General features: G+C 39.1%; 5 protein-coding genes across 8 annotated transcripts; 4 read left to right on the top strand and 1 right to left on the bottom strand.

The window, feature by feature from the left end:
- Nucleotides 1-1,614: 1,614 nt before the first annotated feature.
- Nucleotides 1,615-4,597, top strand: zgc:136493 (uncharacterized protein LOC692276 homolog). Of its 3 annotated transcripts, none has more exons than XM_057339580.1 (6): nucleotides 1,615-1,834; nucleotides 1,951-2,326; nucleotides 2,429-2,600; nucleotides 3,473-3,672; nucleotides 3,944-4,040; nucleotides 4,173-4,597. In XM_057339580.1, the coding sequence occupies exons 2-6, from the start codon at nucleotides 1,954-1,956 to the stop codon at nucleotides 4,324-4,326; spliced, it is 996 nt and encodes a 331-aa protein (XP_057195563.1). In that variant the 5' UTR covers nucleotides 1,615-1,834; nucleotides 1,951-1,953; the 3' UTR covers nucleotides 4,327-4,597. The 3 variants fall into 3 exon arrangements, with proteins under 3 accessions (XP_057195563.1, XP_057195561.1, XP_057195564.1); XM_057339578.1 differs by having other exon boundaries at nucleotides 1,615-1,847; XM_057339581.1 differs by having other exon boundaries at nucleotides 1,615-1,847; nucleotides 3,494-3,672; nucleotides 4,173-4,594.
- A 206-nt stretch (nucleotides 4,598-4,803) lies between these two features.
- pard6ga (par-6 family cell polarity regulator gamma a) lies at nucleotides 4,804-8,193 on the top strand. Its single transcript, XM_057339576.1, has 3 exons — nucleotides 4,804-4,997; nucleotides 5,404-5,626; nucleotides 6,270-8,193. The coding sequence occupies exons 1-3, from the start codon at nucleotides 4,932-4,934 to the stop codon at nucleotides 7,244-7,246; spliced, it is 1,266 nt and encodes a 421-aa protein (XP_057195559.1). The 5' UTR covers nucleotides 4,804-4,931; the 3' UTR covers nucleotides 7,247-8,193.
- Nucleotides 8,194-8,306: 113 nt separating this feature from the next.
- adnp2a (ADNP homeobox 2a) lies at nucleotides 8,307-13,327 on the top strand. Its single transcript, XM_057339575.1, has 4 exons — nucleotides 8,307-8,918; nucleotides 9,264-9,381; nucleotides 9,458-9,550; nucleotides 10,159-13,327. Exons 2-4 carry the CDS (start codon nucleotides 9,274-9,276, stop codon nucleotides 12,703-12,705), a joined length of 2,748 nt encoding a protein of 915 aa, XP_057195558.1. The 5' UTR covers nucleotides 8,307-8,918; nucleotides 9,264-9,273; the 3' UTR covers nucleotides 12,706-13,327.
- Nucleotides 13,328-13,568: 241 nt separating this feature from the next.
- On the top strand, nucleotides 13,569-15,659 carry rbfa (ribosome binding factor A). The gene is made up of 7 exons (XM_057339577.1): nucleotides 13,569-14,196; nucleotides 14,294-14,324; nucleotides 14,493-14,660; nucleotides 14,745-14,857; nucleotides 14,935-15,019; nucleotides 15,096-15,172; nucleotides 15,253-15,659. The coding sequence occupies exons 1-7, from the start codon at nucleotides 13,982-13,984 to the stop codon at nucleotides 15,623-15,625; spliced, it is 1,062 nt and encodes a 353-aa protein (XP_057195560.1). The 5' UTR covers nucleotides 13,569-13,981; the 3' UTR covers nucleotides 15,626-15,659.
- A 155-nt stretch (nucleotides 15,660-15,814) lies between these two features.
- Nucleotides 15,815-24,574, bottom strand: LOC130557628 (zinc finger protein ZFAT-like). 2 transcript variants are annotated; one of them, XM_057339574.1, is made up of 16 exons: nucleotides 23,951-24,574; nucleotides 22,883-23,044; nucleotides 22,543-22,803; nucleotides 22,283-22,459; nucleotides 21,878-22,031; nucleotides 20,359-21,701; nucleotides 19,671-19,903; nucleotides 19,497-19,581; nucleotides 18,866-19,015; nucleotides 18,559-18,732; nucleotides 17,999-18,087; nucleotides 17,756-17,894; nucleotides 17,491-17,615; nucleotides 17,063-17,183; nucleotides 16,703-16,842; nucleotides 15,815-16,458 (listed from the first exon to the last, which is right to left on the bottom strand). In XM_057339574.1, exons 1-16 carry the CDS (start codon nucleotides 23,967-23,969, stop codon nucleotides 16,225-16,227), a joined length of 3,606 nt encoding a protein of 1,201 aa, XP_057195557.1. In that variant the 5' UTR covers nucleotides 23,970-24,574; the 3' UTR covers nucleotides 15,815-16,224. The 2 variants fall into 2 exon arrangements, with proteins under 2 accessions (XP_057195557.1, XP_057195556.1); XM_057339573.1 differs by lacking the exon at nucleotides 23,951-24,574 and adding an exon at nucleotides 23,672-23,939.
- Between the last annotated feature and the right edge of the window lie 1,359 nt (nucleotides 24,575-25,933).

Raw genomic sequence — 25,933 nt, 5'->3', positions numbered from 1 at the left:
CTGAAAAGAATTTTGGGATATATGTGATTATTTTAATGTAGTACAAAAAACCCCCCACTAAAACCAATGTTTTGCATAAAACATTTTTTGCATAGAATGTCATACTAACTTTAGACACAAAGCAATCAGTCATTTAATTGGTATGAATAGATGACTGTCTGTCTTTTGATAAAGAGGAACATGTGGTTTTGTAGGACCCTTTGTTTTGTTAAATCACATGAGTAAAATAAGAGCTTGTTCTGAATTTTCTTCTGGTCAGTACTGAAAAATAGGGGTTTAAGTAGACTATGAATGCTGAAATTCACTAATAATGGGCCACCCTGCTGGCAGGGGAATCAATTCATCAGTTTAAAACATGCCTGTCCCTGGGGCCAGAGTTAGAGATGGAGGCTAATTGTGAAGCACTAGACATTGAAGGGAAGTGCTTAACAGAACCAAAGATTTTGGTTGATGGCCAAAGCAAATTCACAGGAATAGTTTTCATACAAAGGCAGGACACAATTAAAGTTTGTAGAGATTGTTCTGCTTTTGTAGATGATGCTTTTACTGCATCCACATTGTATGGATTGTTTAGTTGTTGTAAATGGGCATGTCAGGAATGAAATAATTTTATTATAAAAAAATCAGGAATGTGTTTCTAATATTTCTGTTCACTTTTCACTTCCAGGGTAACAAAAACGTTTTTAGAAAATGGATCATGACATCAATTTTTTATGACCCACTTTTATAATTTTTTAAGGAAAGCTAATGTCTGGGTGAAAGAAAAGCCCAAATAAATACTGACATAATAAATCCTTAAACACTCCTCATAAACTGTTATTTATAAGGCAATTTTTAAAAACATATAAAGAGGTATACTGAGTTGTGAAAAATTTACTCACAAGTGGTTGTTGTGGACGTTTACTCTGGAATACCTGCCAGTTTAGCAGATGGACTTTGGGTGTTGACTGTGAATACACTGGTATCATCATATTAAAGTAGCCAATCCTGAAACACTTAAGTTTGACTGAATTATACCACAAATTCCTCTAGTGTTCCATAATGAAAAATTGCATTATAATGGTATTAAAAGATAAACAATCAGATCCAGTTAATACATAATAAATTAAATGAGTTGTTTTTGTCTGAAGCTGAACCTCCACACACAAATATCAGAACAGATGGAGGCGACAGGAAACCTGGAGCACTGCTGTAGCCAATAATAACCCTGTACTAACTGTTCTGGAATTAATGCAATGCTCTTATACTGTCAAAGACCACAGAATGATGTGTGCTTTTAAATGCTGTTGTTATTAAACGTTTATATTACGTTTTCATGTTATTTTTTAAGAAAATAATTAATGTGGTTGGTTTCCCAGCACATATGGGTTGTTTTTCCAATTCAGCATTGTAAAGATTTTAATGGAAGTGATCTATTGACAGCTAGATGTCCGAGGTCACAACAAATGTCACAATTTCATGATACGGGCAAACTCGAAGTAAATGTCAATAAAATTGCTCTAAAGTAATTAATCTCGTGAAGAAATGTATATCATTGCTGGGCTTCTAACGCTCCCTTCTGGTTACTTGCGTGATTACAACACCTGTGGCCTTTCATAAAGTGGAAACGAAAGAAAAACAACGGATAGACTATTTGGAAAGTAACCGTCTCTATGTCAGACAGTTGTTCATTTTTTGAGACGCTACAGCTACACATGAACGATTTACAGAATACCACCTTTGATCTTAATCGGTACTAGATTAACCATGTCTGGATGAAAAGGCAGGCTACCATGTTGCTCACAAATAGAGTCGTTGGTGGAAAGACTGGGGTCCAGCGACTTTCCCACAACTGGTGAGAAAGAAAGGTTGTACATTTAGTTTTAAAAATAAATGCATTTTCGTAACAAAACGATTCTTTATTTTTTACTTAAAAACATACGTTTTTAATCATTTTCGTTTTTTTCACAGATTATGGAGAAACCTTGGGTTTTGGCTACCACATTTGGAAGAAGAGGGGGCATCTATCAGTGTTTTGCCCCTCTTATCGAGAAACATTTCACTGTAATACCATACGATAAATTCGTGGTGAGGAAAGAGGACTTCGCTGACAGAATCCAGGCACTGATTGTGTGGGGTGTTAATATTAAGGTTGACCATGATCTGTTACAGTCCTTACCTAACCTCAAAGTTGTAGTGAATGGTGGGGTAGGAGTAGATCATCTTGATATTCCTCTTATCAATAGCTTTGGGGTGAAAGTTTGCAACACCCCTCATGTGGTGGATAATGCCACTGCTGATATTGGAATGGGTTTGATGTTAGCATCTGCACGAAATATTGTCAAGGGTAAGAGCTGTAGTTTCTCTTCTTTACCTGCTTCATCATAGTTTTTGCTATAGTTATTTTTCTTAATTTTATATTTTACATTGTACTTTTTTTTCTCGGCAGGTCACAACTATTGTGAGTTTCGGGAATCTGAAGATTTGTCAGAGGCTTTTTTGGGCACTGATGTCAGTGGAGCCGCCCTTGGCATCATTGGCATGGGTAGAATTGGATACAAAGTAGCCAAGAGAGCTCAAGGGTTTGAGATGAAAATCCGTTACTACAATAGGAATCGACGGTGAGTCTGCTGGACTTTGATTCACTTGGTCACAGTACAGTTTCTCTCTTCGTTTAATTAATAAGTAAGCTAATCATTTTCGCCCTCTTGGGCATATCATGGGTTAGTTAAAAGGATTCTCCACCCAAAAATGAAAATTCTGTCATGACTTACTCCCCTCAAGTTGTTCCAAACCCGTATACATTTTTTTGTTCTGCTGAACACAAAGAAACATATTTGGAAAAATGTTAGCAACTGTTAGCAACTTTTCCTATACGTTAGTCAGTGATGTCCCAGAAATGTCAGTTGCTAACATTTTTCCAAATATCTTTCTCTGTGTTCATCTGGACAATCAGAAATTTATACAGTCATTTCAATGTAGTCAGAACATTAACTAAAATGCATTTGGTCAAAACATTCACTAAATGTAATCCTTAAAGTGATAGTGATGAAAAAACTTTCATCATTTACTTACCCTCATGTCATTCCAGACCTGTAGTACTTAATTCTGCAGAGCACAAGAAGATATTTTAAAGAACATTGAACAACATTGTCCCCCATTCACTTACATAGTATAGACACTATATTACTGAGACATTTCTCAAAATATCTTCTTTTGTGTTCCATAGGAGAAATATAAAGGGTTTGAATAACATGGGGGTGAATAAATTACATTTTACATTCATGCATTTGGCAGACGCTTATGTATTATCCATTTGTTTCTGACTATGTGCAATCCCCTGGGATCGAACACATGACCTTGGCATTGCTGGTGCCATGCTCTAACCACTGAGCCACAGGAAAGAATAAATGATGACAACATTTTTATTGTAGAGTAAATTTTTATTGTAGAGTAAACTGTACCTTAGTAAACTATAAGTGTATTTTCACAGTGTTTTCTTCTGTATGTTCAGGCCGGAGAGTGAAGAAAATGCAGTTGGGGCCACATATTGTAAAAGTATGGAAGAGCTGCTACAGAGGTCAGACTTTGTCATGGTGGTAGTCAATCTCTCTCCTCAGACACACAAACTGATTGGTGCCAAAGAGCTTGCAATGATGAAACCCAGTGCCACCCTTATCAACATCAGCAGAGGTAACATAATTGGTTGTAACATGTAAATTCAATTAAAGAAATACATTCCCATCTGAGACCAATTCACGCGTGATTGAAAACAGATTGGATGTATTTTTTTCTGTCACTTGCCTTTCTGCTTGTTGAGTGGAGAAGATACAGCTTTATATGTTTCAACATTTGTTTTAGTATAAAAAGTCTCCGTTACTCTTTTCTAGGTGTAAGTTACTTTAACCATACTAAATATATTTTGACCAGTTTATTAACATATTGCATACTTTTGTTGTTTTAGGTTTAGTAGTGGACCAAGATGCTTTAGTGGATGCTCTACAAAAGAAAGTAATACGAGCTGCAGCTTTAGATGTCACCTATCCTGAACCACTGCCCAGGTTTGCTTGGCTTATCATGCTGTCATTCTATTGCACTTGCTGAAGCCAGTATGTAAAGGACTGTACACTTTCACACCCTCCTACATTCAGCACACCACTGTTGCAGTATTAATGATACTATGTTTTATACAGGGACCATCCCCTGCTGTCCTGTCCAAATGTTATCATCCTGCCCCACCTGGGAACCCACACTTTGGAAACGTCTAAGGTCATGGTGGAGAGGATGGTGACCAATGCCTTGGCTGCGCTAACTGGAGGCCAGCCTCCTGATGAAGTCAAGGCATAAGGCCAGATCACAGAGCCATCTGTCTCTCCTTTCTTTTTAACCCAGCTGAACACAAAACTACTGATTAGATGTTATTATAATTATATTCTAAAACTGTAAAAACACACAGGAGATGTGATTATTGTATGTGTATGATTCACAACTTGCTTAACAAAAAAGGTTACTTTTAATATAAGTTATTAAAGCGTTGCGTAACAGTTCTGTTCCTGTTTATTTAGAAAATGTACTCATCATGCCACAAAAACATTACATCAATAAACGTTACAGTACAAGTAAATAAAACAAAGTGTTTTTATTCATTACAGCTTGTTTATTATTTTCAAATGTTATTTGTTTCTTATTTTCACCTCAAACCAATCAGTCAATCGCATGAATAAGCGCATAATCTTAAATGCGTAACGATCTGCCGGAGAAAGCAAATAAATGTGACTAAAAAGAAGTACTACAACGAGCATATTATGTCGTCTTCGTTCGTACTTACTTTTGTCAGAACATTTGCTGCTTTTCCGCTTATTCAGTGATGCGTAACGCTTTTTGGTCATGCAGAGCTAAACAAAACCCAAGTGGTTTGCGGAGATTGTGCAGTTGACTGCTCATCGGAGAACATGAACAAGACGCTTAGAAAGTCGCAATCTCTGCACTGCTGCTCTATCCTGGAGGTGAAAAGTAAAGTAAGTGAACCTGCACGTGCTTTTCTTGTTATCATTGTGAAACGTCATTGAGCTGTATGTGCGTGGCCGTGCGTTAGTGTACAAACATTGCTTGTTTTTTGGCTCTATGCATTTTATAAATGTAAATTAATCATCTTACATTATTAATATGGTATAATATTATATTGACTAATTATTTTCGAAGTTCATTCACAGATTGTATTTATTAGGCTACAGAAATACATTTTGTAAAAAAGGACCTACACACTTCCAAATTATGTCTATTGTGTTAGCTCAATGAAGACCCTCTCACTACTTCTGAGGCTCACTATGATACAAACCGTAATGCATGAACAGTGTTGCAAAATTTTATCATTTTGACAGAGAAAGTCTTGTGTTATATAACCTAATTCATGCGTTCCTACAGTATGGTGCAGAATTCAGGAGGTTTTCCCTTGATCGTTCTGACCCTGGGAAATACAGAGATTTCCACCGACTCGTTCTGCGTTTACATCACTTATGGCAAATGGACGTCCTTATCGGATATGCGGATGTTCATGGAGAACTGTTGCCCATCAATAATGATGACAACTTTTGGAAAGCCGTGACCTCCACACAATCTTTACTGCGCATCTTTATTCAGCTGCAAGGTACAGAAAGGGCCAAGGAGAAAATTCGAATCCATATCTGTCTTACATCTCGTATTCTTGTAACTCACAATATAAAAACATACTATTGGTGTTTGTGTATAAGAAGGGGTACATTTTTAACTAAGTAACATATACAGTGTGTATAATACAAGATGCTTTCCAAGACTAGTTAGTCCCAATATGCATAGTATGAAAACCAGTTATGTATGATCAATATATATATTTTTGGTGCAATGTTTTTAGTATTTTTAGTTAAAGTAGCATTATGACAGCTGAATGTTTCAGGCCATTAGCCAGTGTGTTTTATCTCCATGATGGTAGGAAGGAAGGAATTTATCTTGGGCATCATGTACTTGAGCATAATTGCTTTTCCCAAATGGTGTGTTTGTTTTGCCAGCTAGATGATCTTATTGCTTTCCGTCCCAAGTTCATGTGATAGGGTTAAATCCTCAGTAAACAGTTTAAAAGGACAAACACTATAAAGTAGCTTTTATAAGGAAATGATCAAAGCAAAGTCTAATGAGATTAGAAAATGATGATAACTGTCATGTCCTTGAAAAATCTTTTTTGTGATATCACGATTATCACCCGTGATTATATCAGAAAACACTTTGCTCAACCTACTTTACACACTGTTTTACAGATGAAGCTGAGCAGTGTATCATTGGAGTCGACGGCATGTTAAAGCGAAAGAAATCTCCATCAGCATTCTGGGGCGACGTCAGCCACAGAAAATCTCAGTTTCAGATCAGCATGCCACACAACTTCCGCCCCGTTTCTTCCATCATTGATGTGGACATCCTACCAGAATGCCACAGAAGAGTCCGCCTCTACCACCAGGGCTCGGACAGACCTCTAGGGTTTTACATTCGTGATGGTACTACTGTTAGAGTTACTCCTTTCGGCTTAAAAAAAGTGCCGGGGATCTTCATCTCACGCATAGTACCCGGCGGACTGGCCGAGAGCACTGGACTTCTGGCCATCAATGATCAGGTTTTGGAGGTGAATGGTATTGATGTAATGGGAAAGTCTTTGGACCAGGTGACTGACATGATGATTGCCAACAGTCACAACCTCATTATCACTGTAAAACCCGCAAACCAGCATAACAACATAAGACGAAAAAGCTGCTGTTCCTCAAGACACTTTCTTGATAACACGGACTCTGTAAGCTACCCAGGGCTACCAATGATAATGAAAGCTTACGGCTTGACAGTTAATGGGTCTGAGAGTGAAGAAGATGCAGATGTGATTGTCGAGAGGGCCATCAAATACACTTCCCGGCACTCCAGTGCTTCAACGGCCTCTTATACTTCTCATCCACATGTTTATACTTCTCACAAGCCCCACGTTTTTGCTAGACAACCCAACTCATTAATTTCTGCAGCCGCCTATCACTCTCAGCCTTGCCTCAACTATACAGCTCACGGTGAGCAAGACCTCCCACTTCACAGGCATCAGACCCCCCAAAAGCATTATGGCTATAAACCGTCCATCAGACAGGGAGGTTCGAGCTGTAGCACCCATGACCTTCTAAGCACATGGCACATAGATGTGAGTCAACATTTAATGTTGCACCAGGTAGAAATGGAGGAAGATGGAATTGTTGTCATTTTGTGAGGACATTGTGTAACTATACCACCCATGTTAACTTTACCCTGCACTTTACACTTAAAGGGATAGTTAACCCAAAAAGAAAAAAAATCTGTCATCATTTACTCAACCTCAAGTTGTTCCAAACCTGTATCAAATTCTTTGTTCTGTTGAACACAAAGAAAGATATTTAGCAACAATGGGGCACCATTGACTACCATAGTATAAAATAATTAAATGGTTGTCAAAGGTGCCCCAGAACTGTTTGTTTTCCTAAATTCTTCAAAATATCTTCTTTTGTGTTCAACAGAACAAAGAAATTATGCAATATTTTTCTACTATGGTAGTCAATGGTGCCCCAGAAACCTCAGTGGCTAACATTCTTCCAAATATCTTCCTTTGTGTTCAACCAAACAAGCGTGAGTGAGATTCATGACAGAATTTTCATTTTTGGGTGAACTATCCCTTTAAAACAGTGGTCACCAACCCTGCTCCTGGAGATCGACCGTCCTGAAGATTTCAGCTCTAACCCCAATCAAACACACCTGAACTATCTAATCAAGGTGTTCAGGTTTGCTTGATAATTACAGACAGGTGTGCTGAAGCAGGGTTGGAGCTGCAGTCTGCAGGACGGTCGATCTCCAGGAACAGGGTAGGTGACCACTGCTTTAAAACATAAGATTTTAATTTTCCCTCCAGACCTAGAAACATAGTGATATGGGTTTTCAATGACAGTGGTAACCCTGCTTTTTGCATGTCACTTAAGTTTAACATTACTATAAATATTACACTAAGTTTTAAGATTATTGCAGGTTCAAATGTAACACTGTACATTGTAGTGCAAATAACATTAGGCACCACATGAGAAATCTGTTCATCTTAAATACTATAATAGACTGAAGACATTCACAATATGTATTTATTTGACTGTTTAAATGTCACCACTAAATAAAAGCTTAAATATTACATGAATGTAGAAGTGGCCATGTTTGAGTTACTAAATACAGTTATTTCATTTTAGAACATTTATCAACAACTAATGCTTCAAATGACATATTGCAGACACCTGCTTTGCATAGATAGCTTTTGAAGGTTTAAGATAATCATGTTATAAATTATGCTACCTGAGTTGACATCGAACATCAACAGGCGTACATTGCATATCATAATGATTTAGCCAAACAGCACACCAATTACCTGTCAGCCAGATATCAGACATGACATGATGCCATCTCTCAGCCCATCATGCCACTGGCAGTAAAGTGAGGTGCCACAGGTGTGCCTACAACATCCACAGGTAAGGACCACAGCCATGGTCCTGTGATTATTAATTCCTCTAACCCATGACCATCAAACTGATCAACTTTGCAAGATCAGCCCACCCTTCTTCCATTGGTGGAGCTGCACTATGCAATATGTAAATGAGACAACGTCACTTCCTGTCTTCCTGTGCGCCATGTTTTTCAGCAGGAGTAAGGGTGATGTTTTACTGAGGTACAATTAAAAGTGAGCAAATCTTGTGGATGGTTTAAATTTCAGCATACGATCGCGGATGTGATAAGGAAGGCGGATCGAGCGCAACTCGGATGCCGCGGACTGTGAAGTAGCAGATTCAATACCGCGCGCCATCCAGTGACGCCGGAAGAATTGGACGGAGCTCCATCCACTCAAACGGCAGCTTTGTGCCAGAATATTGAAGGTAGACAGGTTTATAACAGACGTCATTATCAGTTGAGCAACACAGCGTGATGTATGAAGGACGGGTTGAGGAGTTTCTCCCATTGATACAACTTAATGGCACGGCTGGTTTTTACAAAATATAATGTGTCAGAAGCGCATCACAGACACGATGGGGACATAGTTACAACGAGCTGTATATATAATAACCATGTTATAGACTCAATAATTAGGATGATCTTAAGGAGGATCGTTTGGGAAACGGTCATATAAAATTGGGTATATTGTGGCATCGATTTAGGTGTTCTGTAGCCTGTGCGTCAGTTTAATTGGATGTTATCATTTTATTTTAAAATGTCACTCACAGGATCAGCAAAATGTATCAAATTCCGGTGAAGAACCTAACAAAACTCAGACGACCAAGAAAACGGGTCAAAAGTATTCTGTGTGACATTGGGATGCAGCAGTGTCAAGATCTGATGGAGGTAAAAAAACCAGTAGAGATCATATTTGACATGAGCATCTTTGGTATATGCTAATTTCTCACCTCATTTCCAACAGACATACAAAGATTTTGATGCTGGGGAAGCAAGTTTCAACAACACAGAATGGGATAATTTCACAGATGGTCATGTTGGCAAAAAAAGAAAAAAGGTAGTTTTGTTTAAATGTCCCTTAGTGCTTTTCTTCTTTCCTTCATATACTGTATTTCCAGTCATACACTGCCTGTCAAACGTTTAGTGTCATCTGCTCATTGTTTATTAATACTTTTTCCACATAATATTACACTTAGCAAAACTATGGAATAACACAAATGTAGCTACAGAATTTGTGGCTAGTCCAGAATAAATGGAAAAACGTGTTATATATTGATACTAGCCACTTTTTGCCTAGAATTTGCAAAAATGCCCTCCTGGTCAACAAACTTTTCATTAACAAAATTATCTACAACAATTGTCTACAAAATAATTTCAAACATTTAAGCATACATCTTCAGATTAAAAAATTTGAGATTATGAGAAACATTTCTTCAAGTGACTAAAAAATGTTAAAAACTAACTAACTAATTAAAGTACCAAAAAGTGCTTGCCAACTTTGACAACACGGTATTTATCATTTAAAAGTACAGTGTTTTTTCCATTTCCTGGAAAACAGGAAATTGGACATCCGAGGTTTCAGAAGGATAGCGATGATATATTGCCATTATTTATCAACATAATCTAAACAAAACAATTCTTGATAACATCACTTTTGTCTTGCAGTATCCATACAGGAGCCAGGCCTTGTGCTGCAGTCTCTGCTGGTACTCCAGCCGGTCCGTGCCAACGTTCAGAAGTCATATTCATCGCTGCCATGGGGAGGAGCTGGACCTGGCCTGTCTGTTAATATGCCCCCACTGCTCATTTGTTAGCACCCCAAAAGTAACAGGTCAACACATTAAGTTTTTTCACACCCTGCCATCAAAAGGCCGACCCCTAGCTATTCAAAACATCCCTAGACACACTTTGGCCCACGCCCCCAAAACTGTCTCAGTTACAGTCTCTGCTGATGCAGCCGACGACCGATATATATGTGCAACGTGTGGCTATCATGACTCTTTACTGTATGTGATGAAGAAGCATGTCTTAGTTAACCACTATGCTACTATGTTGGACCGTTACTTCGGGCTTGGCTCAGATAGTACACAAAAGGAGGAGGGCGAGAAAACACGGGATGGCACTTCTGTAAAATATCACTGTAAAATGTGCAAACTGCCAGCCGAAACCATCGAGCATCTACTTTATCACATTTTGAGTTCGGAGAAGCACAAAGACCTGCACTGGCAGATAATGCCTTCCATAATCGAAAAGAGCTGCACAAGCCAATTTGCTAGACAACAGAATCTGCTAAGCCTCACGCCGAAAGCGATGCAGCAGGTCGCGCTGGTTGCGAGACCAAACTACTTGCAACAGCAGTCGCAGCAAACAAACGGAAACGGCATCCAAGCCTCCAAGTCTAACGGCACCGTAGTCATGGCTGGGCCAAGCAACACAACTGCTTTGTTTTGCTCTCCCGGTGGAGGGCAGATGTTTCTGTCTCCACAAACGCAAGCCTTACTTTCAGGCACAGCAATGACTGCTCTTCAGAACACACAGCAGCAGCACCAACAACAGCAGCAGCAGCAGCAAGTGTTGTCTACCTCTCCGGTAGTGAAGTCCATTAATATGGTGGTGCCACAGAACGCACCCAAGACCGTACCCATTACTATGGCTGTGCCCAGGTTACCCCACACTCAGCAAGGACAGAAGGTTCTTTTCCCGCCTGGGGTCAAGGTCAACCTCCCAGGCGAAATGGGCATGCGTCCACCCATTCTTGTTACTCCAGGTCTTCAGCTGAATCAGTCTTTGGCTTCTCAATCTGTGCGTCTCATTCCCACGGGCAACCAAGTCAACGGCGTTCCAACGTACACTTTAGCACCTATGCAGCTCACAGTGCCTGTTCAGGGCGGTCCTGCTCAAATGGTTTTGAACACTCCCCACATCAGCCAGCCTCTGAGTTCAGCAGTAGTGCCCGCTGGTCTTATGCCTACTGTTCAGAGGGCAATAAACAGGAATTCTGCCCCAAACGAGTTGGCTGTGCTCGCTCCATTTTTGAAAAAATACGACAATCACACGGTCAGATGTTTGAGGTGCAAAATTTTACTGAAAGAGCAAGGGATTTTCCAGCACTTGTTACACGGCTTGAAATGTCTGTTCTGCCCTCAGATGTTCTATTCATTCAAACAGGTAATGGAGCACACAAATAAAGAGCACAGTCTCAAAATCAAGGAGAATCGCAATCGCATAAAAGAGCAGTTTGGTCTTGACTGTGACGATGAGGGCAACCTGATGTTCACTACCTTTAATCTAAACACGGATGTGCCCAAGGATCTGCTTGATAACAGAGAGCTCAACCTGGCATTGATCACAGGCTCGCAGGAGAAAATCTACATTAAAATGTATCCAGATAAGGCAGAATACTCCGCCACATTGAAGGCAATGGCTACTGACTGTCCATTCTGTCAGGCGAAGTTCAAGTCGTCGCCTGATGACTACGAGCAGCATCTTCAAACGAAACACCACGTCGTTCCAACCATTCACGCAATACTGAAAACCCCTGCTTTCAAATGCATATATTGTTTCGGAGTGTACACTGAAAAGTCGACACCAAAAACTATTTCCGTTCACGTGCAGCGCTGTCGTTGTGCTCCCAAAGCAGTCAAAGAAGCCGAGAGGCAACTGAATCCAGATGTGATGGAACGCCTTGATGGGGATTTATTTAATTCTGTTAAAACTGAGAATTCTTCAGAAACGGTCACGGAGGATAAAGTGGATCGTGTCAAACCAAAGAGAGTGTTTGTTTCAGAAAAGACCAGGAGGAGGAGAGCTTCCAAAGTTATCAAGTCAGAAGACCCTCCAGCTACAGTTGAACTGGTCTTGGACCCTACAGGGATGGAGTTTACGTCTTTCGAAGACAGAAAAGAATTCCTTTCCAGATACTTCCACCGAAAGCCATACTTGTCAAAGACTGAAATGGAAATGCTTGCTTCCCGTTTGTGGATAAACAAGGCTGATGTAAAGGCTCACTTTAATACCAAGCTTACGAAGTGCTTAAAAGCAATCCAGAAGAAAAAGACTCGGGTACTTCTTGGGTTCAAAATGAATGACGTGAACCGGATGCAACATGATCTGTTCATTCCGGTGGTACAACCTAAGAAAAGAATCAGTCAAACTCAACAGGGTTTATTAGATGACAGTGTTTGTATACAGCATGTTCAGACTCTGATATAAACCATTGCAAGGTATAATAGATTGGATATACACATGATTTGTGGTGTTTTCTGAAAAAGGGGAACGTAAAGTAATACTAACCAAATCCACCCTACTTTATTTGTATTTGTGTTGTATATAGTTCATGGAATAATTATGTTAAAACTGTAAAAAAAATCAGATCTTTACTGTAAGATAAAAACACTCAATCTAACGTCTTTTATATTGTAGTCACATCTGTTTTTTTGTTGTTTGGTTTTTGGAAGGTTGTACTATATATTTGGGAAATTACGTAGTTAAATAGCTCTGCATATTACATTTTATATTACAACTGTACAAAGTGAAGACCTGGTTAACTTGCTACTAACTGGCAAAAGTCAAGAATTTAAAACCTGTATCACTGAGAGGGACACTTTTAGTATTTTATGTTCGGTTTTTCCACTGTTAATCATTACAGACGTGAAAAGAAGTGCCTCAGTGTCCTCTTCAAGGTTTTAAGTTGTATTTGCATCCCGGAATAAATGTCACTAAATGTCATACGTGTTTATCGAAGTAAGAAAAGTACTGTAAGTAACAAGTTCCTTTTGTTTTATACATGTTTACAAAATTACATTAAAGGGATACTTCACCCAAAAATGAAAATTCTGTCATTTACTCACCTTCGAGTTGTTCCAAAGCTGTATACATTTCTTTGTTCTGATGAACACAGAGAAAAATATTTGGAAGAATGCTTATAACCAAACAGATCTTGCCCCCTACTGACTCCCATAGTAGGACAATTACTTTATCATTTTTTTTGTTCTGTTGAACAAGAAAATAAGACATTTTTAAGAATATAGGACAGCAAACAGTTCTGGGGGACTTTTGACTACCATTGTTTTTTCCCTGCTGTGGTGGTCAATGGGTGGCAAAATCTGTCTGGTTATAAGCATTCTTCCTAATATCTTATACATTTTTACAGATTTGGAACAACTCGAAGGTGAGTAAATGATGACAGATTTTTCATTTTTGGGTGAAGTAACCCTTTAATCAGAATTTACAAATGAAATAAAATTATTTTCGACTTCACGCTGCGCTTCGCAGATCGATCGGCACGTTGCATCAAAGTACCGCGAGAACGACTCTAAAACGTTGCTATCGAATCGCTCTCGCGGTACTTGGATGTCAAGCACTGAGCGCCGCAAAAAATACACTACGCCGTTCGATTTTATCTCCTTTCTATTGCTTTTCCTGTCACGATGCATTCATACGGATGTTGTCGATGCTAAGCATGTAACGTGAGCTCAACTTGGCGAATATGTTGGCGGTGAAGAGAATCCTTTGCTCTAAAGAATGGACATTAAGTCCATATACAACTGCAATAACAAGAATGATGTGTCACATAACAGCACGACACGAGTTGTTGGCTGACCAGCGCGTTTCCTGGTTAATGACCTATAAAGAAAGGTGTATTTATAGCTCAGCATGTCTATCTGGTGGTAATAAACTGATGAAGATGCTGGCCAATAAGAAGTAAGTGATCGGTTTGTTGTTAACATACAAAATGAAACGGAATCTCTAGTTCTGATCACAGTTACATACTGTAAGTTGTCGATATGTTTTCTTACAGGAAGAAGCATTGGTATAAAACTCCTCTGCAGGTAAACAACCTGACCCTGCTGGAAAATAAAACCGTAGAATCACAAATTGTTTTAATTGTTGTAATGGGGATTGTATTGGTTTGGTGAAAATTATTATATTTGATTTTATACATGCACAACGTCAGCATGCTTGTGTTGTATATAAATTCATTTACTTTGCCCGTTCAGTCCAGACCACTAGGTCTGCCTGACTTTGTAAAGCCGTCAAAGAAAAACCTGGAAGACAGTGTTCGTGTAAGAACTTTAAACAACATCATCTACAAAGCAGTGACCGACTTGCTGAATTCGTACGAGGTCAACTCAGATATTGCTGCCTACAACATTCAGATATCCAAAGTAGGATTCTTTCTGCAATTGAAATTATATACACCATATCTTTATGAATGCTTTTCTTAATGCACCGTCTATACCCATGTGTAGGTTTCGCTACCACCAGATTTCTCCTCTTGTCGAATATACTGGAAGACAAGTCTGTCAGCTGAACAAGACGGTCAAATTCAGCATGCTTTAGACAAATGTGCTCCTCGTATACGGTATGCCTTTTTATATGCACATTTAGATTGGGTTTTGAGGGATGAATGGAATTACATATTTTGTTTTATTTTATCAGATACCTTCTCATCTCTCACCAAATCCTTGGTGGCGTCCCTCCTTTGGTTTTTATTAGAGATAAACAATATGCTGCGATGATGGAGGTAAACAAACTACATTGTGGTTCATGAATTTTGGGGATGGAACTACCATTTGTAATTTTTCTTATTGCATTGCAAGGTTGAAAACCTTCTCAAGATCGCAGATTATGGGTCAGGTGAAGATGAAATAAACAATTCATCCATCAGTGATGTTGGGTAAGAAGAGTTGAAAGAAAGCGAAATACACTCCTTAAAAATAGTTTTCCTAAAGCTTTTTGCTGTTCAATCTCTCAAAGGGCCAGACTGCATCTAATGGACTTTGGAGAAAAGAAAAGACCAGTGTTTGGTGTGGATCATGATGCACTCCACAAACAGATTGAAGCTTATAAACGAGAGAAGGGGTCGAGAGAGTCTCTCACACAAAGTCCTGCAACAGGAGGACTAACTCAAGAGCAGCTGAACACACTGGCAGAAATCAGGAAACAGAAACTCATAGAGAAAAAGAAACTCAAAGCCAAACGGATGAAAGATGATGACATCACTCCAAAAGACTACCTGCTGGCCAGGAGTCTTCAGAAAGAGGAAAAAGAGGAGGTGGACAACAATGAAGACAGCCTGCTGAATAGCCAAATCTCACAACTGATGGCAGAAGACAACAGGGGACACTAAAATGAAATGATCTTTAGGTGCAATGTCACGCTGTTGACTTCGTAAAAAAACATCTTTAATAAAATGAAATTGTTTGCACATATATGTGTTGTATGATCTCTTGGTTAAATCTCAGAAATGCTTTAAAATGAGATTTGATGAAAAACAAAGGTTTCTCAAAAACATTCGACAACATTCTTTAAATACATGTTTTTTTTATTATAGATAGCCATACACTGTATGGGAGCTTTGTATATAAAATCTACAAAAGGTTGATGAACTGAGTCACACAGTAACTCCATTGGAAGTATACATGCTTACAATTGCATACAAAAGTAAAAAAAACCACCTGCTTCATACGTAACGGACTACTACTTAGGATAGATGTCGTGAATGTAGAGAAAACTTCCCCCCAGGCAAGATTCAAGAACTGCCTTGGAATGGCTAGTACACTAAATGGGGTCCTAACCATCCGTTTTTGCAAATAACAAGGCGACAACTAGTCCCTGTTCTTATTGGGGCTTACAATCCACAAGTATGGCTATAATAGCAAAAACGATACAAGTCTACTTAAGAGTATTTTAGTTTGGACACTTTTATGTGTTTTAGCAGCACGCTCACTAAACTGCGGTGGTCTCCTCGGATTGCACAGCCTCCTGAACCGCTTCCTGAACATAGACTATAAACTGAGACGCGTCTTCACCCTGTGTATATACGGTGACCGTTTTGATGCCTTCCATGTCATCTGAAGACACCACCAGATGGTGCTCTTCTCCAAGGCCCACCGTTGCCTGCTGCAGTGCATCCTCGATCATCATGGCATGGTCAGTCTGCTGCTCCTCCTCATCCGCCACCTCGAATGGCAAAACAAAACTATTACGAAAAACTGGTAGAGGTGAAACGCTTTCCAGCCCACAGTGGTTACTGAAACATTTTACATAAGCTATTACTGAAATTAAATGGACAACAAAAAAACAACTGCGGAAACTGAAACAAACACAACTGTGATATCAGTAAAAGACACAATGTTAGTTAGACACTTTCATGAATGGAGCCGTCTAGAAAGTTAGTATTTGAATGTAGTTTTATGACACTTACCTGCTCTACGACAGTAACCGTACCAGGAGCCATAGTAACCACAGTGGCATCGTGGTTCTCTGAGCCCAGTTCAATTATCTGCTGGAGGATGTTGACCGATGTTGGGTCTAGTCTGTCTCCCGCTGTTGCAGACACAACACCTGAACACATAGGACAAGAGTTCAGCTCAGATATGAATATTACAGAAATGGCTAGCTGACACCATCTACACCGGACGCAACGTGGCGCGATTTGACATGACAAAAGACAATAGAACCCATTAGAATCCATTATCATTTAAAATTTTGTCGTGACACGTCTCATCACTCGCGTCTGGTGTAGACAGGGTGTTAAACTGTTTCTTTAGTTGCACGCTCTGACCATTCAGTGTGTTGAAGCGCAGGTCCTGCAGAGCTGATACAGCAGTCTCTGTTCCCTGTGGATCTTCAGTCTCAGCTATATGAAGATACTGCATGGCCGGTTCCTCTACTGACTCCACTACCTAAATAAACACAAGCAATAAAGCCATAAGCAAGTCTAGAAGTAACAATCCAACAATAAACATTATGAACCAAGACAATCTCTTTGTCAGATTTATCAATGAGTCAAAGCAATTAAAAGAATAGTTCACCCAAAGATGAAAATGAACAACAACATTTAATCCCCCTTATATTATTGAAAACTCATAATGACATGAAGGTGAGCAAATGATGATAGAATGTGTAGTTTAGGATGAATCATCTCCTTTTTTAACTGGAGAAATTGCTTTCTTACAGGTAAATGTATCATATCACAATGGAGAATCTCACCTCCCAGTGATTTAGACCCAGACTGTCACACTCCACCATTTTGAGACCGTGTTTGCTTTTCAGATGTCTGTTCATTTCCCATTTAGTGCCATAAACGTAATTGCACACTGGACATTTCACTCCACCTGAAATCACACACTTGTTTTCAATGACCAAAGCTATGCTGATGTTCAATCAAAAATATATTTATCAAATATATTTGACCTGTGTCAGGTAATGTTGTTTTTAATGAATATGTGTGACTGAAGGGAAATGAAAGACTTGCCTTGTTCAATCACAGTTTCTTCAGCGGCCGTCCCTGTTCCAGCATTGGTGTACTGCACGTTGGGATGCTTCTTGTTGTAATGTCTTTTTAAGGAGCCCGAAATGTTGCATGAATAGTGGCAGTGCGCACAACGGAAAGGCTGTAACAGTAAAAACATTTTGGTCTTGGTGTTAGCTGCGGGACACATGACAGATGTGATGATGAGGATTACTAGAAAGATGTATTCTGAAAAATAAGTGTTACTTTGAATGAGGCATGTTGCTCCATGTGACGGAGGAGATGTGGCCGCTGGGCAGCAGTGAAGTCGCACTCAGTGCATCTGAACTGTTTTCCTACAACATTAAGGATTTGTGATTAGCTGCTTTTTATTCAAGAAACATCCAAAGCCTGTCAATGTGAAAATTGTACGAATCGGTTTCGGAGCAACATGCAAATTAACCCTGTTTTATTTTCTCAATTTAAAAATCCAAAATGTTATTTCAACAAAAAATGTCTTCATTATCTTTCTTCTAAACGTAATAACTTTCTGCACCTTACATTGTGAAGCACACTTTTTTCCACAATTTCTCCCCACCGACCATCTGGCTACATTCGGGTATGAAACACCCAATTTCGCAGTTTAGTCATTTCCCAATGCGTTAACTCAAGTACAACCCTACACTCATTTGTCATTGAACATCCTGATTCACTTGGCACTACATTAGATTACAGAAATAAAAGTGGTTGTAAGTGTCATTTCATGTTTGTTTCACTTTAAATAGGTACAGCAGCGACCCAAAAACCCAACCGAGTTAGAGACTCACCATCTGCTGTGTGCATAAGTTTATGGCTTTTCAGCGTGCATTTAGACTTGAACTTTTTTCCACAGAGATCACAAAGATGTGTTTTCTCAGTACTGTGTCTGTTCATGTGAGCCTTGAGGTTGCTTTTACTTCTTGAGGCATAATCACACAGCGAACACTTGTATGGTTTCAATCCTGTAGATATGAACAGAGCACCATTTTTTATCATTCACTGACATTCTTTTATCCGGTTGAGCTAAAGGAAAACGATCAATATTTTTAAGGAGCCGAATTATTAAAATACAAGAAAGAATTACTAGAAAGGCACCTTCATGGGCCCATATGTGCTGCTGAAGATCTGACCCATTCCTTGTGAAGAAACAGTCACAGTATGGACATTTGGAAGCTCTTTTCCCAATCACTCCCTTCACATGCACACGTATCCCCAGCGTCTCCGACATGTAGTTCATCGACACGTCTATAGAGCAAGAACACATCCATGAATTAAATTCAGCGGTTTGCAGAGTATTGTTGGCTCCTTAAAGGGATAGTTCACCCAAAAATGAAAATTCTGTCATCATTTACTCACCCTCTTGTCATTTTAAAACCTGTATGACTTTCTTTCTTCTGCAAAACACACAAAAAATATTGAAGAATGCTGGTAAACAAAAAACGTTGGTCCCCATTCACTTTTATTGTATAGACACAAAAACAATGCAAGTCAACGGCGACCAACGCTTTTCTGTTACCAACATTCTTCAAAATATCTTCTTTTGTGTTCTGCAGAAGAAAGAAAGTAATACAGGTTTGAAATGACAAGAAGTTAAGTAAATGATGACAGAATTTTCATTTTGGGTTGAACTAAATGTTAATGCTCTCTCGCTTGGATAAAACATTTCTGCTAATAAATGTAAAATGTAACTGTGGGACAACACAGAGTAGTTCGTTGTTTTTCTTACCTGGATGGTTATTTTTGATATGAGTTCTAACTTTATCCTCTGAAACAGACTCCTGACAAACAGGGCACGTAAAACTTTTCTTGACCTAAAAATACGAAATATGATTTAATATAGAAGGCGCATTTTTATTCTACCAGTGTTTCAAAAATATAGATACACACTGCTAGAACTTACAATGTCCGAATGAGTTTTGAGATGAGCCTGAAGCTTGTACTTGTCAGGCGTACAGTATTGACATCCTTCAGAGGGACACTTAAGCAGAATGTCAGAATGTCTCTGTATAACATGTCGCTTCAGGCAGTTTTTCGTGATGGAAGAATAACTGCACTGGGAACAGTAATGAAGGTGTTCCCTGGTGTGAGTTCGCACATGCATGTTGTAATGCACCTGATACCAGAAAAGCTTACCTGTTGAGAGAAGATTATAGAGAATTTATGAAGAGAATGGAAACAGAAAGGATATTTTTAAGGGATAGTTCACCCAAAAATGAAAATTATGTCACGAATCACTCACCCTCTAGTTGTTCCAAACCTGTATAAATTTCTTTGTTCGGTTGAACACAAAGAAAAATATTTGGAAGAATGTTAGCAACTGGCAGTTCTGAGGCATTGTGTAATTTTTTCGTTCTGTTGAACACAAAAGAAGGTATTTTGAAGAATTTAGAAAAGCAAACAGTTCTTTGACTACTATTTTAATTTTTCCTACTATGTTAGTCAATGGTTCCTCAAAACTGTTAGTTACTAACATTCTCCCAAATATTTCTTCTGTGTTCAACCAAACAAAGAAATTTATACAGATTTGGAACAACTAGAGGGTAGATAAACGATGAGTGAACTATTCCTTTAAACAAGAACTGTATTACCGCAGTATTCACATTCGAGGTCACCATAAACTTTCCGAATCCGTTCAAACACTTCCATGTTAAGCTGTCTTTTTTGCATTTGCTCTACAATCTGTTTGAAGGCAGATTTTTCCTCGTGCTCCGGACAGAAGTCCTCCTCGCCACTAAGAACGGCTGTAGTTTGTGGAACTTTTGCCTCTTCTGCAATTTCATGAGGTGAAATAGGCCCTGCATCTTTTGATATGAGCTCCTCAGAGAGCGTTTGTGCTTTTTCAGTCTCAAAACTACTTTCTGAAGGCAAGGAGACAGTTTCTTTAGCAGGAATTTGGTCATCTGCTACACTGCTATCTACTTTAAGTGTCTCTTCTTGGACATCCTCACAAGCCACCTCTTGTGTTTGTGCTAGTGCTACAGGAGAAGTGTCCGTCTCATTGGCCGGGCAAACGTTAATACTGTCTGTATGTGGAAAAGCTTCATTTGAATTCTGCATGAGTAAACTATCAGAGGTTTGTGACTGAGATTCCTCTTGTTCCATGCAATTCACTTCTGTGCTTAACAACTCCTGGGCATTAAGTTGAGACAGCTCTTCGGTGATTTCCAGCTCATCCTGGTTCAGCATGTCCTTTTGAATATCGTCACCTGGTTTAAGCATGCAAAAGCTGGACTTTATGGAGTCGGCAAAAGCAGACGGCTCATCCGTATCCGGATGGATCTCTCTGAGATGCGATCTCAGTCGAACCGAGCTAACAAATTTCTGCTGGCAAATGGCACACACGTAAATGAAGGGGTGCTTTCGGATGTGGGCCTGCAGGGCCTGAAACTTGGTCGAGCCGTGATCGCAGAGCTCACAGCCAAAGGGTCTCTTGTTGCCGTGGACCATCATGTGACGATCGCGCTCTAGCTCGTTCTTGAACTTGCGGTCGCAGATCTGACAGTTGTAAAGAAGCTGTCTCTTGCCCGCCCTAGTCTGGAGGCAGTACTCATCATAAGACTCCTTTACTTTCTCATCAGTCATGTCGTGACTCTCACAGATGTGTTTGAGGAGGTTCTTGACATCAGAGTATTTCTTCTTGCAGAAACGGCAGTACTGCTTTATTTTCTTGTGCACTCGCTCCACGTGCACTTTGAGGTGTCCTTTACTGAGGCATTGAAATGAGCACAGCTCACAGCTGAATTTCTCCCCGGTGTGCTTTCGCATATGCACGCTAAGATTAGCTTTAATAGCGCTGGCGTAGTCACACTGCATGCATTTGAAGGGTTTCTCATTGGTGTGGGTTCTTAGGTGGGCCTGCAGCGAATGTTTGAATTTGAAGACTTTATTGCAGTATTCACAGGTGAAGATTTTAAGATGGGTTTGTCCTAACCTGTGCCAAGAGAAATCGTTTGTCACCATCAACATAGTGACTAACTCCAAAAGATCACTAAAAGTGCAAAAACAAGATGTGCATACAAAAGTAATGCAATATTTTATAGTACTTAAAATACCAAAAAACAACAACTATAGTAATATGAGTAGAACCTAAAGTAAAACATTTAGAACCTGTTGGATTTGAGAGGCACTTCGAAAGCAGCTTGCTGAATGGCATATTCCTGGTAACCCCTCTTCAATGCCTCCTCCTGGGAACCCGCAGGTGCGTCGGTCTGGGTGGATGGCTCAGCTGGGGCGGCTTCAATAGGAACGATCTTAGAAGCACCTGCATTAAAGCAACACCTAGACTTTACTCATTTTTTTATACATTTATGTATGTAGGCAGACGCTTTTATCCAAAGCGACTTACGTTGCATTGTATTATACATTTGTTTCTGACTTTGTCCAATCCCCTGGGATCAAACCCATGACCTTGGGATCGCTAGTGCCATGCTCTAACCACTGAGCCACAGGAAAGCTCACAAGAAAGACTTAGTTTAAATGTCATTAGTGCACCTGAAGTCACAAATATCTCACCTGGAATGGCCTCGTGGCTGGTAAGGACAACACTAACAATAGGGTTTTTGCTCCCGTTTGTTGACTCGGGCACCTTTGCACTGACCATCTTATCCGTCCGCATTGCTCGAGCTTTCTTTGGTGTCCGCTCTCTGTCTTCCTCTCTGTCGTTCAGTTTATTTCCATCAGAATTATCTCCTAGTCAATAGGGTTATGGGGTGAGTAATTAGTACAGACATCTGTAAAATCTGTTCTATAACATTATTTAAAGAAAATGGTACCATTGTTCTCTTCCTCATCAGCAGCCTCTTTGAGTCCTACAAAGCAAATGTGTTTGGAAATTTGCCGCTTGTTGCTGAACTTGCGATTACATTTCTTGCACTCCAGATCAGTGCCATCCTCACTCTGTTCCTCAACTATAGTCACTGACTGAACATTAGTGGACTCCTGCTGATCAGGTGATTTCTGTAAGGTAACCTCTTCTGGTCGGACTTTCTTCGTGGAGCCTTTTGGTCTTCCACGTTTTCTTTTTATGACAACATCTAAAAGGTAAAAAACCCACAATGTTAATGTTTGGCCCAATGTAGGTAGACAAAACTTGTTGGGTTCAAAGCTGCTTACCTGAGCTCTGTGGTTGCGGTGTTGTTAAAGGCTTCAGTGCTAAAATAAAATGATCAGGGTCACCTCCTTCACTGGTGTGAGTCTCAGTAACATGAGAAAGCAGCAGTGATTTACTGGGAGAAAACAGGTTGCATATTTTGCACATGAAGACCGAAGCACTTTCTGTAAATACAAAAACAGTGGGTTGATCTTTACATTATTCAGTGTATGAATACACATTAATACTTAAAATTCATTTCAGAAATGTGCCTGAACATATGATTTACAGTCTTGTCATATATTTATATTATCTTATAGAGTATTGAAAAAAGGTTAAAATAAGATTTAGATATCTATTGCCAATCACGACTTGCAGTGCCTGTGTTCACTACTCACTGGATGGGTTACATTTCGGTTATGGGTTACCATAACTGACAAATAGGTCACTTTCACTTCAATCATTTTATCATTATGTTCTAAATCTTGCTAGTTATATATACTGTATATATAATATATATATATATATATATATAAACGAGTTTTAAAACATATGCATTTGTTTATTGGAATTGACATAACATTGATATTGATAAGAATGTTGATTCACATTCTTCATATTTGCAGTTTATTATTATGCCAAGCTGTGTTTTGCTCTTTCGATAAAAAGGCGTTTGTTATAACAATTTGATATAACCGTTACAAAACTGTACATAGTTGTTGAAAAAATATCGCTTTATCGTGTATTTAATAAACAGTAAATATGTATTTAGGAAACCAATGGTTCTGTGCCATGTATTGTCATTTTAAAACCTCGAGAACAGTTTCGCGTTCTTCTCTCAGGTAACGTTACTGGAATAATCGATAAACACGCTTGCTGAAGGTTAACGTTAGACTCAAAGATTCGGGGCAGGTCCTGTGCCACAGCCATTTTAAACGATGTGCATGAATTTGCACACATTTTTTAAGCTAAACATGCTTTTACTGCTGCGCTTTGATAGTTTTACCTAACTTATTCGTTTCCCTATCGAATCATCAGAACTAGCCGTTTCTTTGGAGCTGTGCAAATCAAATAATCATCTTTATACTTACCTTCATGCACTGGGTCCATTCTTATTTAAACAAATAATCAGTAAGATCTCTCTGAAAACGATTCTGTTCTGTTTTTATATCTAGATCTCAATTTAAACGAATTCATTATACTTAAATTAGTTCTGCGATGTTTCTGTCGAATCTGCGATAACAAAAATGGCGAATGGATCTTCGTCCTCATGCAAAAATGTATCTGCGTACACGCGTGCGCCATCTGCTGCATGGCGTTTCTCTAGACCAAAATCTCCATCTGATCCTAAAAGTTAGTCCATGTTGTTCTTGTAATCAGTAATATAACATTCATACATTTACACGCAATCAACATAATAGATAAACCCGAATTAAAATGAAGACAAATTTTAAATCAACACTGTAAAGGCAACCTGCCATTGTGCGTCAATGTAAAGCAATTCAAAATATGCTAATCAGCTTTAATAAAAACAGCTACTCAAATATTATATTGAATGAGCACTACTCGGATTTGAATTAAAACAGTCATCAGTTTATTAATTATATTGAATTGAATTATAGAGATAAAACAGGTTAAAACATTTTTATTTTGTCTTCATCCATGTTAATCATTCCTTTTTTACATTAATCAAATAACTCTTGCTTCATCAGAGATTTCCCAGTCAATCACAGCAAACACCCTCCCCCAGCCTTGTTTGCAGATTACAGCTGAGTGTAGGATGTTTACAGCGACTACACTGGAATATTACCACATTTACTACAGGAAAACATAAGCGATATCAATATATCCAGATTATATACCAGTCAACTCCCCTTAGGACGTAATCAATGTTATTAACGCACAACTAATTTACAATACATTTAGGATGCTGTATTGTTCAATGACAGGTAGTGAATAGTGATGCAACTGGATCTCAGAACAAGAGGCTAAAACTGGACGATGACAGCAAACATCCAACTGAAAGCCTTACGTATAGCACAGCTTCCAGTCGGGGATGTTTACAATCATGAACAACCAGTTAAAGACATTTAAATACAACACAATAATACGACAAAAAACTTTTATGGCAAATAAATAAATATTAAAATCTATTTGATTAAATTGACAAATTTATGTGGCGAGGTTGCTGCCCCCTACAGTACACATGAGAACTGAAAATACAGCAGAAGCTGAGTTGAAAGTTAAAGGTCCTCTCCTTCACGTCAATGACAAAGGGATCGCGATGAGGATGAAGAACGTGCAGTTTTTAACAGTGTCATGGTCCGATCACAGACATTTAATGCAATCAATCACATACATTTTACATCGACATCTTAAATATAATTTATTAAAAAACAACAACACGAAGTGCAGTGTCTACACACATGAGCATCACCATAAATAACATGTGCGACCTGAGTTTAAGCCAACAAAATTAAAATACTAGCATCTTTAAGATGACGTCATTTCGCCTCGTTTTCTTTGCTATCTCCAGCAATGTCCTGTGCGAATAAAAATCACATTTAAAGAGTTGTAAAAATAGAAGAACTTGAGGCAAGTAAGCCTATGTTGCTACTAGCTACCAAGTTGAGTGAAGAGGAAGCAAGCAGTCAAGCCATAGCTGTACTGCACAGCTAAACTGCACTTAACCCTCACAAAAGCAGCCCTTCAGTCGTTTCGTTTGTTGCTAATACAGCATTGATAGTTAGCAAAGGTCATCGTGCTTTCAAGCACTAAAACAAACCACGGCTAACTAACGGTAGCTATGCTCCACAGCTTTGCTCAAATTTACAGACAAAACTAGCATGGAATGTCCTTTCCGCGCACGAGTAGTACCTCATAGCACACGAGTATCCTGTTCAGTTTAGACAAACCACCGCCATTCACGCGATAACGCGATTAATTCACAGTTTATAACTGTGATTTCCTCCGGCTTTTTCTGCAAAAAACCTTTAGTCTCCGCCATTCCGAGCCTGTTTCCTTCCGTCTCTGGCTTGCCTTTAGTTTGACCTTTAGTTACCCGACACTAATAT

This window comes from Triplophysa rosa, linkage group LG8 (assembly GCF_024868665.1).
Source record: "Triplophysa rosa linkage group LG8, Trosa_1v2, whole genome shotgun sequence".
Classification (NCBI taxonomy): Eukaryota; Metazoa; Chordata; class Actinopteri; order Cypriniformes; family Nemacheilidae; genus Triplophysa; species Triplophysa rosa.
Note: the sequence above shows the minus strand (reverse complement) of the source record. Positions and strands in the feature narration are given on the sequence as shown.